Genomic DNA, 13,431 nt, shown 5'->3' on the forward strand with positions numbered 1-13,431 from the left:
CAAGATACCAAAACCTTTGAGGGATTTTTGGGGGGCTTTTTAAATTGAAGCAAGATATGTAGTCAAAGAGAAGGCCAGCATCAGCTTCATCTGAAAGCTGCTGGAAGCCTGTGAAGGAACCTGATCAGTTGATGAATCTGAAGTAGTTTAAGCTGAGGAGGGGCACCATGTAAGGCTTTAAATGTGTCACAGTCTAATCCTGTTCAAAGTATGTCACAGGTCTTCTGAACCGCGCATAAATCCCCTGCTTCAGTAATGAGTTTCAGAGCATGATACGCAGGTTTATAAAATTAGATCATCGCATTTCAAAGGTGTCAGTCTCTTAACCCTAACAAAGGATGCCGCCTGTAAAGAAAGTTAGTTCTGTTGTCCTGCCTGATTTATTACTAAATTAACAGCACAGTATTCAGCTAAGGAAAATACAGAATGGCTTATCCCTAATCTAGTACAGCCTCCGAGCCAACACAATCCACAAAAAAGAAGGGGAGCATTCAGATACATTACTCCCAGCTGGTGCAATTTAAGGATTTACTGCAAAGAGCGCTTACATTGACTTATTTGACTGACACGACTGGGGATTGATAAAGTGGCTTCTAAGCCTTAGCCCATAAGGAGTCGCCTATCATCCCCACTGTTAGAGACTCAGGGTCATTGGTCTAGAGAACGCCCCGTAATTTCCAAGTGATCCTCATTTATCCATTCTCTAAAATGGGCATCAGCGGGTAAATCTACACCTCCTTGACTTCACTATGCTTAATGAAAGTCTAACCCTAAGTGAGTGTCTCCAGCAAGAAGTTGGTTGGCCCTGTATAAAATGCAAAGTTAAACCAGTAAGAATCCTTTAAAGATACCCCGGTGACAGAACAACTCATCTTGCAAGATAAACTTTGTAGGGTCATAGTAAAGACTGAGTTGAAGCTGCAAGCTTGGGAAAGAAAGCAGCATAGCAACACAAAGTCTAGCCCCTCATAAACAAAATGGGTTAAACAAGGTACAGCATCCATAACTTCAGTGGCAATGTTGGCCTGATTGAGTTTTTAAAGTCTGTACCTCGTTGACAACAAAAGAGAAAGTGATACTTACTGAGGCAGCTGTGCCCATAATGTACCAGAAAGTCAGCTCCCAGCGCCCGGGCTGTATAATCATCCACACAACACGCTCCGTATGTCACATCTCCCATCACCACGGTCTTTGCCGATGTGAATCTACGGACAAGAAATGGGAACATGAGACCAGCAGGGAATATACAGCGCTGACATAAGGAAGTGTAATAAATGATGTATATTATAAGGGCATGAGTGCAAGTAAAGTTATTTGGCAAAAAAATAAGTCCCAGAGCAACTTCAAAATAAAAGAATGAAATTTAGAAAATGTTAACTCCTTAGACAGCTAAATTACACAATGTAATAGAAGGGAATACAGAGCTGGAAGAAATACAAGAATGTGGTGAGAAGAGACAGACTTCAGGGGTCAGAAAGAGCACAAACCATAGGCATCAGTAGAAGTTTTTTGGACTGTTTGCCTCATGGGATTTGTCGAGCCCTATGCTCTACATAGCCATCCATATAAAAACCCCAACCAGTTTGTAGACAGTGTTTCTTTTTCTTCTTCCCAGACAAACTTTTCACTGCATATCACTTTTACATCCTTGCAAAATACCAACAATCCTAATTCCAAACATCTTTTATCAGATCGGGATTAACTGGCCGTAAAGAAATAGCATCAATAAGAGATGATCCCCCCAAGCTGAGCAATGCACACAACCACCACGTTTCATCATTATCTTAACTAAAGCCGGTTACATCTCAAATACTCAACACAGATGAATAGCAGGACATAGGAACACGATCTCCAAACTGTGTACGCATTGAGGCAAGAGATTCAATCAGAGGCTGTGTTAGGAGGGTTTCACTATAGAGTTATTCAGACCAGATCAAATTATATATATATTTAACACAAAACCAGAAGACTCCACCATCACACATATTTTTCACAAACCAATGAGAATCTCATGAACAGTATTATTCTAATATTATTTATTTATTTATTATCCTTTATTTATATAGCGCCAACAGTTTACGCAGCGCTTAATACAATACATAAATTCAAGGGATATGACAAGACAAGAATTGACAGACTAAGACAAACCGATACATTAGGTGGAGAGAGATACACCCCATAACATATTCCAGCCTATAAGGAACACCTTCTACATACGGAGTCCTGCTCACAAGTCAACGTTGCCTCAGTATATCTTGAGTCCCGGATTATGAAGTAATGCCAGTCATATAGGCTCTTGGCACCCTTTCCCCCCCAAACTGATAAAACCCATCATGCAGTCCCTGTTGAAAACACGTTGATACAAACCTTTTAGTCTTTTATTCCCCTGCCTCGCTCACTTTCTCCCCTATGTAAGGACTTGACTTGCAGTTCATTCAGCCGTTCCCACAATGTGTCCAATTAACACCCATTGCATTTTCTATATGTCAGCTATACCAATGCCTCGCACGTGGGGCCAATCACAGGCCACTTTTCCTATTAAATACAACACGTTAAAAACGTGGTTACGTGTCCTCGTCTCTGGTTTTACACATCCATTTTTAACAAGTAAAGATTAAATCACATAATTATCCAGATATTAAGGGATGTATTTAGTGCTCATTATTTTCCAATCAAATGCAGCTATTGTGAGCATTTGCCAGATACTCAAATCATTGCGCACCGTAGAAGCCGATTTGTATCAGAGTTATGACTGAGCGGGTACCCGTGATCTTTTTATTTCATATTGGCGGGTGTGTTTATTGGAAACTTGAGTACGATCCTTCAGGAAAACAGCAAGTGCTTTAATGTGGAGCAGATAAGAACAGAAACACATGCCGGATCAGACACAAACACTGCCTTCTTGCTGATACACACTGACGTTTATCATCTTCAATCTAATACATCCAAGCAATGCCACTGATAACACAGCCTTACTTGCTAATAGCACATCATTTTTGGTCTCAATTTTCTCCATACCCTCAAATAAATACAGCAACACAAGAGAAGACATTATGAGTGGGGCCGAGACAGTGAAGTTTGCCGAGGGCAGCAAAGAGATTGTACCTAATGGGGAATCCCGCTTCTCATTATCCGGATATTTAAAGCTTATTATTATATCTCAATTCAAATGAAGATACACTGTAGGGTCATATAGAGAACCAAGACCAGTGGTAAGGAAAGAGCGTTATGGTATGCAGCCTGCAATATACTCTTTAATTAGGAGGATAGGGCCTGGGGTGGAAAGGGTACTGGGCTTTGCCCTTTTCTTTTAAAACCGATTTACCTTGATGTATGGAGTGGACAACGTGGATCCCAGAGGCTACATCCGCCATGTAAGGTCCAAGTTCAATGCTTATATAATTCCAGAAAAGTATGTTACATTATAGCAGATAATAGTCCTTATGTGATTGATGTCAGTTCTAAATAAATAAAATAAATCTGCTACTAGAGACAGTTTTACTTGCTAATAGCTCATCACTGTTTGGTCTCACATTTGTCCTTAAACTAAATACTAGAGACAGAAGTGAAAATACAAAATTAGTACAATTTAACCCCTGAAAGTCAATGTAAAATTGCATTGCAATAATTTTAATAAAAGGCATCCAAGGTCCAGGGTCCATTACATGTTCTATAAGGTTGTAGCGAATACCGAACCATTGCTTCTATGATAAACGTAGGGTTAGGGTCCTGTGATCCTCAGGTCAAAACATTTTCCTCAACTGACAAAATACATTACCTAGTTTTGTGTGTGGTTCTGTTTAAAAGAACAAACGATTATATGCAGTATACACAAACGCATACTTATACACACATACTAATACACACTAACATACATACTTACGCACATACTTACACACACACCCTAACACACACATATATATATATATATATATATATATATATATATATACACACACATATACATATACACACACAGCGTAAGATACACACACACACACTTTTTTCTGTTTGTGTTTCCTGAGGAAGGGGAAATCACCAGCTCTCCTGCTCAACACGCAGGGACTGAGTGAGCGTGGCCTGCTGGTATATGGCCGGGGGTGAGGGGCTTGGCGATGCAGACGTTCAGGCTGCAGGTGCCTCCGTTACATTAACAGCTTAGTTAGTAAGGTGCATGCATTACTGTATATGTCGCTGAATGACTGCAATCTCACCGCGAGTTGTAATATGTAGGGCTGCAACAACTAATCGATAAAATCGATAATGAAAGTTGTTGCCAATGAGGGTCTTTTCCAGAGCAAATGCTCTGAAAAATACCCCTAGTTTTATAATCTGTTCATTCAGTGTGACTCACAGCGGCAGTTACTAATTACCGTCCCTCCCCGCAGTCAATCTGACTGGCCCCGCCCCTTCCTCCCAGTCCCTCCCTGCAGTCACACTGACAATTGGCCCTGCCCATTTCCTATAGCATCCACATGGCTAAGACACTCATCTGAGTATAAAATGAATATTTGGGCTGCTGAAAGTTAGGGGTGTTTAGGGTTAATTTAGGGGATATCTACCATATCGGGTGGAGTTGTGCTCTGATAAATAGAATATGGCTGAATATCTCCAATAAATTTATAGAATTATTTGGACCACAATGGAGATTAACACCAGAAAGAGCCTTATTGCCATAAATTTACCTAAATCCTCAATTTATAACATACAATTTTTATTACATATCTTAACGGCAGTTAAGATAAAGATAGCTAAAAACTGGAGAATTTCAGAGCCAATAATGTGGGTAAAAATTAAATCCCAAATATTACACCAATGTTATATAGAGAAACTGATTACGACTCACGAGAGATGGAATCAAAAAAGTTATGAAGCCTGGGAAAAATGGATAAAAATTCTTCTAGATGGTAAAATGGATTGGTAAAAAAATGTAGCATTCTATAAAAGAATACATTTTCATTGGTTAATTTATACCAACGGATTAATAGCAAAAAGATACCCCACAAAAGTCAAAAACACACTGATATATTTTCTATTTTTGTATAAAATAAAATAAAAAAAAAAATAAAAAAATTAGGAGCAGCTGTGGTTAATAGGGTCTTCAGGGTTAATTTAATGATGAGGACTGAGGGTTAAATTTAAAAAAGTTAACTGAAGGTGCAGTTAGAGGTAAAGGGGGGCAAACCAAGGGGAATCTAAATCCTGGGGGCAGTGAAGATTAATTCTGTATTTATTTATAAAACTATTGTGTCAGTGTGATGTGAACGAGTCTGTGAATCTATGAGGGCACTATAGCATATCTGTGGAGGACGGAGTGACATATCAGGGGGCACAGTGGCATATCGGGGGTATAAGGCATATGTGGGGACGGCAGAGTGGCATATCTGGAGGGGTGTGGCATATCTGAGAGTATAAGGCATATAGGGTATATAAGGCATATGTCTAGGAGGCAATGTGGCATATCAGGGGACAGAGTGGCATATCAGGGGGTAGAAGGCATATGTTGGGAGGGTGGTGTGGCATATCTGAGAGTATAAGGCATATGTGTGTAGGGCAGTGTGGCATGTCTAGGAGGCAGTGTGGCATATCAGGGGAGGACGGAGTGGTGTATCAGGGAGTATAAGGCATATAAGGCATATCTGGGGGTAGAGTGGAGTGGCATATCTGGGAGGCAGTGTTGCAAGCCTGGGCTCAAATGTGCATAACTGGGGGGGGGGGGGCAGGTTGGGAAATAAAAACAAGAAATGCATTTTATCAAAGTTTTTTTATTCTGGTGTTTGTTTTTAACATCCTGTTTGTTTATTAAATAATTTTAAATAAATGAAAAATGTACATTCATTTTTTTATCCGATTAATCGAAAAAAATAATCGGCCAACTAATAGATTATGAAAATAATCGTTTGTTGCAGCCTGAGTAATATGCAAATTCACAAATACCCAGTACATAAATAAAAAGGATTTACTGTATCTAATGGGGAATTCTGTTTATCGCTCTGAAACGTGGTTCCCAACCAAGACCTTAAGGAAATAAGAGGGATTTGTAACACCTGGACTGTTGGTGTAACTTCAGGTGTGGGTTGGTAACCAGTGCCATGGGGGAACCATGGTCCCCAAGATCAACCTGCTGGAGAACCAATACATTGACCCTGCTTCACCCGGGTAGCCTTTCTGTTTGGTTCATGAACACAGTGCAAAAGAAACGAACACATTTGATCACACAAATAAATGCAACCTACCTGGCCAGTCATTAATACCGCTATTTTTTATTTAGTTTTTTACTAAAAGCATTGCCCTCAAAACTATCTGTTCGACTGGCAGAAGAAGCAAAGATACTTTTATTACGGAAAGCATTCCAATCATTTGCAACAGGGGAATTAACGTCAGACATTCTAACGTCCAGTTATCCTGCTAGAGTCATAAAGCAGTTCGCTGATATTTCACAGATAAGGCCAAGAGTGCTTCAAAAGAACAACCTACAGCCCTATAATCAGGCCAGAATAATCTCAGATCTATGCCTGGAGCATTAGAAGCTATGTTTAGCCATTATGCCTTCCCAGTCCCCACCATTTAAGCGGGAGGCGAGGGCGACGGCCAGAGTAGTCATAAAGCCCATTTGGCACTATATAGGCGATAGCGATCAGAGATGACAAACCGTGTTCCAGCAGCAAATTGGAGGACTGGGGGCGAGAGAGGGTGATCATTAATGGGTTTGTTGAATAATGACAACCAGTCCATTTCATTTAATACTTAACCCTTATACCAGCAGGAAGTATAGTATAAAAGGTACTGGGAAATAGTGGATTCCATACTGCTCCGCCAACACCCAGGTTTATTTCGCTTTCTTTCTTTCTTTTTTTTAATTGCTGCATGGCTCAAGATGGATCGGTAATAATATTGTGTTTGATGGTGATGGTTAAGCATGATGACAGCTAATAGCATTAACACCCTAGGCTATGACTATGTGGACATATTAAAGAAGAAACCATACAGGTAGAGGAGTTAAAAAAACACACAGTCATATACAAATTGAACATAAACAACAACAAAGAATAAAAAAGTGGAATATGTGCTGAATGCATATTACCCCAACAGACTGATCTCAGAATATCTAAGTCCTTAATAATTTAAATTAATTTTAGAGATGCTGATAACAGGTGTCCTCAGATGCAACTCCATGGATAAATGCAAATAATTCAGAATAAAACACGAGTGTTTGCCCGCGGCACAGTTAGATCATTTGACATGTACATATTTGTAAATTCACAGAGCCCTTTGTAGCCTTAGCATTTGGACCCAGAATGATCAAGCTCGACTACGGCTCTGTATAATGTAACTGACAATTAATGGGGCTTGGCAACAAATTGGCGTTTCGGTACACGTAGCGAGGGTCCTGGAAGGGGCTGCAATCCAAAGGAGTATTTACACGTACATTTTATGAGTGCAAAACACACGGCACAATGAACTCATTCATTCATGGAATATGAGAATTAGGTTATTTTCCCCCCAAAGCAAAAACACTGTTTGTGTATTAAGGAAATTCCGATTTAAATAAATGATGGAATAAAAAAATCCACCCAATCGCTCTCCTTTTAAAGCAGATCTGCCCCTTTCCCAAAGCCCGCATTTTACAATTCAGCACGCTATGTAATTCTACAACATATATACCAAACATACACCAAAATTACCTTTGGTGTATACCATCGGAACAGCCACCTGCATGAATATGCCTCCGGATTATCGCTCGACTATTGTTACATTGCGCATGCTACACATTATTTATTTTGCTAAATCGTTGTTCTGATGAAATCTACCCAAATGGCAAAGATGGACACAAAAGTATTATCAGATTAGTGGTACGCGACGAGCAGGAACTTTGGAAATCTAAGATTTTGATGCGTGCCAGAGTTATCGGCAGTCATCAGGAATCACGCAGCCGTGAAAATAAGACATTCAAAATGAAAAAGTGTGTATAATCAAGACTGACTCTAACAGACAAACCGACAGGCAGCTGTCTACGGGTGAAACTAGTGCATGCGCCGGCAGGAACACAGTTAAGCTCCTAGGGCCGTCGGCTAATATTCTGACATCTCCACCTCCTCTTCAATGTGTAGAACATCTGCTGGCTGCCCCTGCTCGGTTGGTTCACAGAAGGAATCGCTGTTCCCCCTTTCCTCATTTCACACTAAGGACAGACCATTAAGTTTTATTGCAAGTTTTAAGGCAACAATTTTGCTAAAAGGTTTCCAGAGACCTGTGGTGTGTGCAGAAGAAAGCGGGAGGGAGCGGGCATCTGTACAGGTCATGGGAAAGAAAGTACAGTAGACGGCAGAGCCAGGCACAACATCATTTTGAGGACCCTTAGCCATACAACACTCACAATAGTACTGCGAAACGAGGAATGGATAAACTCTGACAAATTCGATATTATAAGCCAAAGGAAATTACAATCTCTCGAGAGCATGGTCACTGGTGCGTTGGTACAACTTGCATGTAAATATACCATCTGAAACGAGAACGCCGAGGTCCCTCAAGCTATGCAACTACATTTTTTTCTATGTTGGTCCGAAAAGATCAACAGACCTCCCCCAAGTAGAACCAGATATAAAACAAATAGTCAAAATAAATAATGGTATATAGCGCCACAATTATGATCATGGCTGCCCCCTATCCTGCCCAGTTAGTTTTAGCGGTTAACAGAATAAGTCAGTCACCCAGAGTTGTGAGCGTCTGACTAACGAAGATCTGTGGGTATTAAAAACATACCAATGGTGAATGTGATCGCGTGTTCTGTGCAACTGAAACAGATGGGCTAGTAACCCGCACAGAATGGACTATAACCACAAGCGAACAGGCAGATTCTCAGGTCTAAACAGTGTAAAGCCTACGCCATATCTTAATCTGATTTTTGTATCACAGCTGAATTCATTCTTAAACAACTGATTTCATTCACAGTATCTTTACCCCGACAAGCAATATGTTTTATAAGGACCATTATTAAAATCATTTGGTCACCACCATTAGTGACTCTCTGCAAAACAATCTTTGTGATGGACCATTAAGAGGACACCATAATGCATCATGCTGCTCCACCAAGGAAAATGCATAATAAAAGTACTCTAAGTATATCTGAAAGGAAAAAAAAATAAATTTACCTTCAGGAGAAGCTGCAGCTCCAGAGCCAAAGTGCATCTCCCCTTTTGACCTGTTTTTGTGCTGGTTTTGGCTGCCCAAAGGAGCCAATCAGTGGCAGGAAAGTGCTCCCATTGAAATTAAGTGCTTTCCGTGCACACAGGGTGTTATAAGACCCCCCGAACTATTACGCAAGCCAGCGATAGCGCATTCAACCAGATGCATCTCCTGCACCAATACCTTCATGCCTTTGCAAAGGGGGTTTAAAAATGGCGACTTAAAGGAGATACAGATATACAAAAGTACATACAATGCCTAGTGCTTCCCTATGAGGGTTTAATATTTTAAGAGCTTTATGGTGATCTTCATTATACAGTCTAAGACAAGCATTTGTCTGGTGTGCCCGTTACTGATTATCTTTTTTTATCTGGACCCCTATAAAGATATATAATTATATACATTCCACTTATATGTAAAATCCATATTGTGAATTCGGCCGTACCAGTATATAAACTGAAAACTACTGGGCTGAAATTTTTGCTTTTTGCCATCTAATATATACTTTTTGAGGGGTGTGATAATGAACCTTTATTGATATTTTTCATCTCTAATGACTTTTTCCTCACTCCTATTTTTAACTGCTTGGGAAGTCAAATACAGAAATATTTTTTTTCTTTATAAACTGTCATGTATACTTCACCTTTACGATTCTAGCAGAAAATACCGAGAAGCAGCAGCAACCATGGAAGATATTTAGGCTTTTATTACTTACACAGTATAACGTATAGAAATAAAATGCGTGCTGTATCCATGCATTAAATACAAGGTGACTGCCGGACCACATGCTATTATCCTCGAGTCTCCTTGGAAGTGGAATTGTTAGCGTGTGGATGCGTGTATTCCCCATTCTTCTGCACAGTGGCATCCCTTCTCGGATTTAAATGAAAGTGTTCTGCAAACCTCGCGGACTGACGTTTACAAGAGTGTTTAATGATGTTACAAACTGAATTCTGTCGCACACTTGTGCTTTGTGAACTGTGGCCGGAGAATAGTGTAAACGGGTTCCCCAGCTAATGTGTCCATCAAATGGGATACTCATCACCAACCAGTTAGTGTTGTTGCGCATGAGTTCCCACAGGAGGGTCTCGTTAGACCCCCCCCTGCAATGTTCGGCTTGCCGGTGTTACGGCGGCATTTGCAAGGAAGGCACCGCATCATTTCCAGGGGCATCGCTGCTATCATGCGCATTAAGGGCTCTTATCCAAACATGCCTTTTTAATACTCTGAAACGTGGCCGGTAATATATTAATGTCATTAGCAGGCCCACTTAAATCTGGGGACTATGGCGTAGGACCTGCATCACCACTCTTCTCCCAATTTACATAGAGCACAAAGAACTGGGTCCTATTAACGGTACCAAGTAATGGTGGTGATCAAAACCCCCTTCCGGAGACCTTGGAGTTCTATCCCCTTCTTCCTCATAATCTGTATTATGTAGATAAGGTATAGAGGGGTAGGCTTTAGGGTTAAGCGTTCTCCATGTTCCCGGGTTTTCTTCACTGAAACAGGTTGTGGCATTTTACAGCCGACTGGAAACGAGGGAGAAGGTGATAAACACAAAGCGTATAAATATTAATAGCGTGTTACATTGGATATATGTACACAGCAGAACGGTTTTTCTTTTTAATTAGAAGGAAATTACTGCGAGCAACAATTTATACACCAACACCCGTATTTATAGAACAGAAGTGGAAAACTAAACAAAGGGACATTTTATTCACATTAAAGATTTTACTTGAGCGAAATAAAACTCTTCTGATAAACGATGGGTGATTTATAGGAGGTCTCTGAGGCATGCCTATGTGCAAGTGGGAAACCGACTGGTAGGAAAAGGCTGCTTTGTGCTGGATTTAGAAATTCATTACAATAAATCTGAGGATTTCAACAAGACGAAGACGTGGCTACGGTTTTCCTGAGCCAGCCATGCTACAGTCTGTGAACTTGGCCCCAAAACTACATGCAATTGTAAAGATACAGCAAAAATATTGATTCGCCCCTCTGGCACAACCCTAATTTCGACTTTCTGAATGATCGCTAATTTAGTATTCTAGGGAAAGTTGGGAAGGTGGTGGGAGACAAGGGTCACCCTCCTAGCGGAAGCAGTAAGGGAATGTAAACATGTATGGCATATACATATGGCTATCCTTCATCTAAGATGAGACCAAGGATGGATGGAGTCTCTACATCAGGAAAAAAAAAATCGCTACATGGCCCAAATGGTTCTTATTTGTCAATACAATACAGTGCAATATTCATGTAGATGTTCTCAAACCCTACATAGTCATCCACATTTAAACAAAAATTGCTTCAAGAATCAAAGAAAATGTCTGTAAGCCCACCTAAAGATGATATTCCAGTAGTATGCTATAAGGAACTGGGTCTCCGTGGCCTTCACCCGAGGACTGTGCCCTTGCTGGCTTTGGCGCTCCGTTCGGTGGGATTGCTACCTCATTGCGAGGTTTCGGGCCTGGTGGCCACATTTCAAGGATGAGGCAGGGGAGGTGGGAGAAGAATGGGTTGGGACAGCTCAGGAGGACCCAGGGCTTCAGGATTTCTGGTGGCAACCCTGACTGGAAACGAGAGAAGAAAAAGGGACTGAAGCATTTCATGTCCTAACATTTTATACCAGATCTTTTTATATAAACAATGTATTAACAAATACCATTATAGTGCGACAATGTGCATAACAGCAGCAAATGTCTACACGTGTACAGAGCTACACACACCTCTTATCAGAGCGGTAACCTTCAGAGTTAATGCACGTTCATATAAGTGCTGGGGATTTTTTTATTTTTTTTTGGTGTGGCCAAGGTTAGCGGAACTGAAGCAGAAGTAATTTGCCTGCTGTCTCCACAGCAAGTCTGCTGGCCTTTGATGAATTAGAGAAGAGGGCTTTTAAATGAAGCATTAGGAAGCTTCTCCGTGACACCGGCGAGGTGCAGGGCTGGGCCTTACTCAGGGCCAGCATCTCTCAGCCAACAGTGATTAATGTTCAATATTAAGCCGCTGCTTTCTGATCGAAACTAATACGGGGTTTAATAATTGTATTCAGGTTTGTTTTTTTCCATACTTATACCAATAGCTGTGATTTTATTGCTTTTGCTCCTGAAGCCTTAAGTTGCGCATCTTGTGAAGGAACCAGAACATGCCGATTCAAATTATACAATCTAGTGGAGAAGTGGTAAGTAAACTATTATTTATTAGAGATGGCTACCAAAACATAGCACAGAGAATACAAGTGAATACGGCGAACATGGTGCAGCCTGTGCTCGGGGTCAAATGGTGAGTAAACCAATATTATACACAAAGCTGGTTAAAGAGGAAAAAAAAAACCTTGGTAGGTAATCGTTCACAACCTGTCCGAGTCTCTGAAACTATATAACCCATAAAAAGATGTTAAGGAGAATTTATTTAATTTTGACCCATGATCAATACCACTCAGTCAATACACAGCACGGACACATGCAACGTGTGTGCTGGGTTTTCTATGATGATTCACGGGTCTGCTTTGCTTCCACACAAATATTTAAATCAATATCTTGTTCTAGCACAACAGCGAATATGTTTTGCTTTAACATTTTCTTCTTTGCTGGTGAGTTGTCTGTAGAAGCGATATGTCTCCATCTATGTGGATACGGCACCTTTCGATCTATAAATTACAACCACTATAATAATCTATAGGTCAAATCTATAGGTGTTTTTAAAGTACATTAGGTATACAGGACAAGTAACCTTCATATGCTTGAAGTACATGTTCACCAGGGCTTCTGTGTGACCCTTCTTCAAAACACAAGAAGTACTTTGCCAGCCGGCAGAAATGTTTAGCACATAAGCATGCCATCATAGAGATGTACCACGCACCACTGGGTACAGAGCTACGCGCTTTTCATGGGGTGAACACGATTTAATTATTAGCATATTGCTCACCAGGACATAGATACTCTTGATCTCACTAAAATGCAGTCTTAAAGCACCGAAGGAAAAGAATGACTTCTGCAAGGTAAAGAAACGGACTTACATCTTAACATGTATTGTCTCCTTACATGCCATCAGGGAAAAAAAACATTATAAAATGAAAGATACATAGTCCTTCCATTCACAAAGACAGTCCACTTCAGTATCACAACACAAGAAGTCAAAACAGTGACGGTTCTATGAACATTTTGCTTTACTGTTAATTTTAAATGATTGCATTATTTTTTTTTTGTATTGATGTTGATTAACATGTTGCACTATTGGCTT

At 40.4% G+C, this 13,431-nt stretch overlaps 1 protein-coding gene across 1 annotated transcript in view; it reads right to left on the minus strand.

Moving 5' to 3' along the window:
- The window catches only part of DPH1 (diphthamide biosynthesis 1), a 79,944-nt gene that overhangs the window by 33,464 nt on the left and 33,049 nt on the right, over nucleotides 1–13,431 (minus strand). Inside the window, exon 4 of the mRNA XM_089494441.1 lies at nucleotides 1,084–1,205. Within this exon, the coding sequence (XP_089350567.1) occupies nucleotides 1,084–1,205 (122 nt within the window). The remainder of the gene's footprint in view (nucleotides 1–1,083; nucleotides 1,206–13,431) is intronic.

The sequence above is a fragment of the Sceloporus occidentalis genome, unplaced genomic scaffold (genome assembly GCF_023333645.1).
Source record: "Sceloporus occidentalis isolate IW3139 unplaced genomic scaffold, rSceOcc1.0.p SCAF_72, whole genome shotgun sequence".
NCBI classification, from domain to species: Eukaryota; Metazoa; Chordata; class Lepidosauria; order Squamata; family Phrynosomatidae; genus Sceloporus; species Sceloporus occidentalis.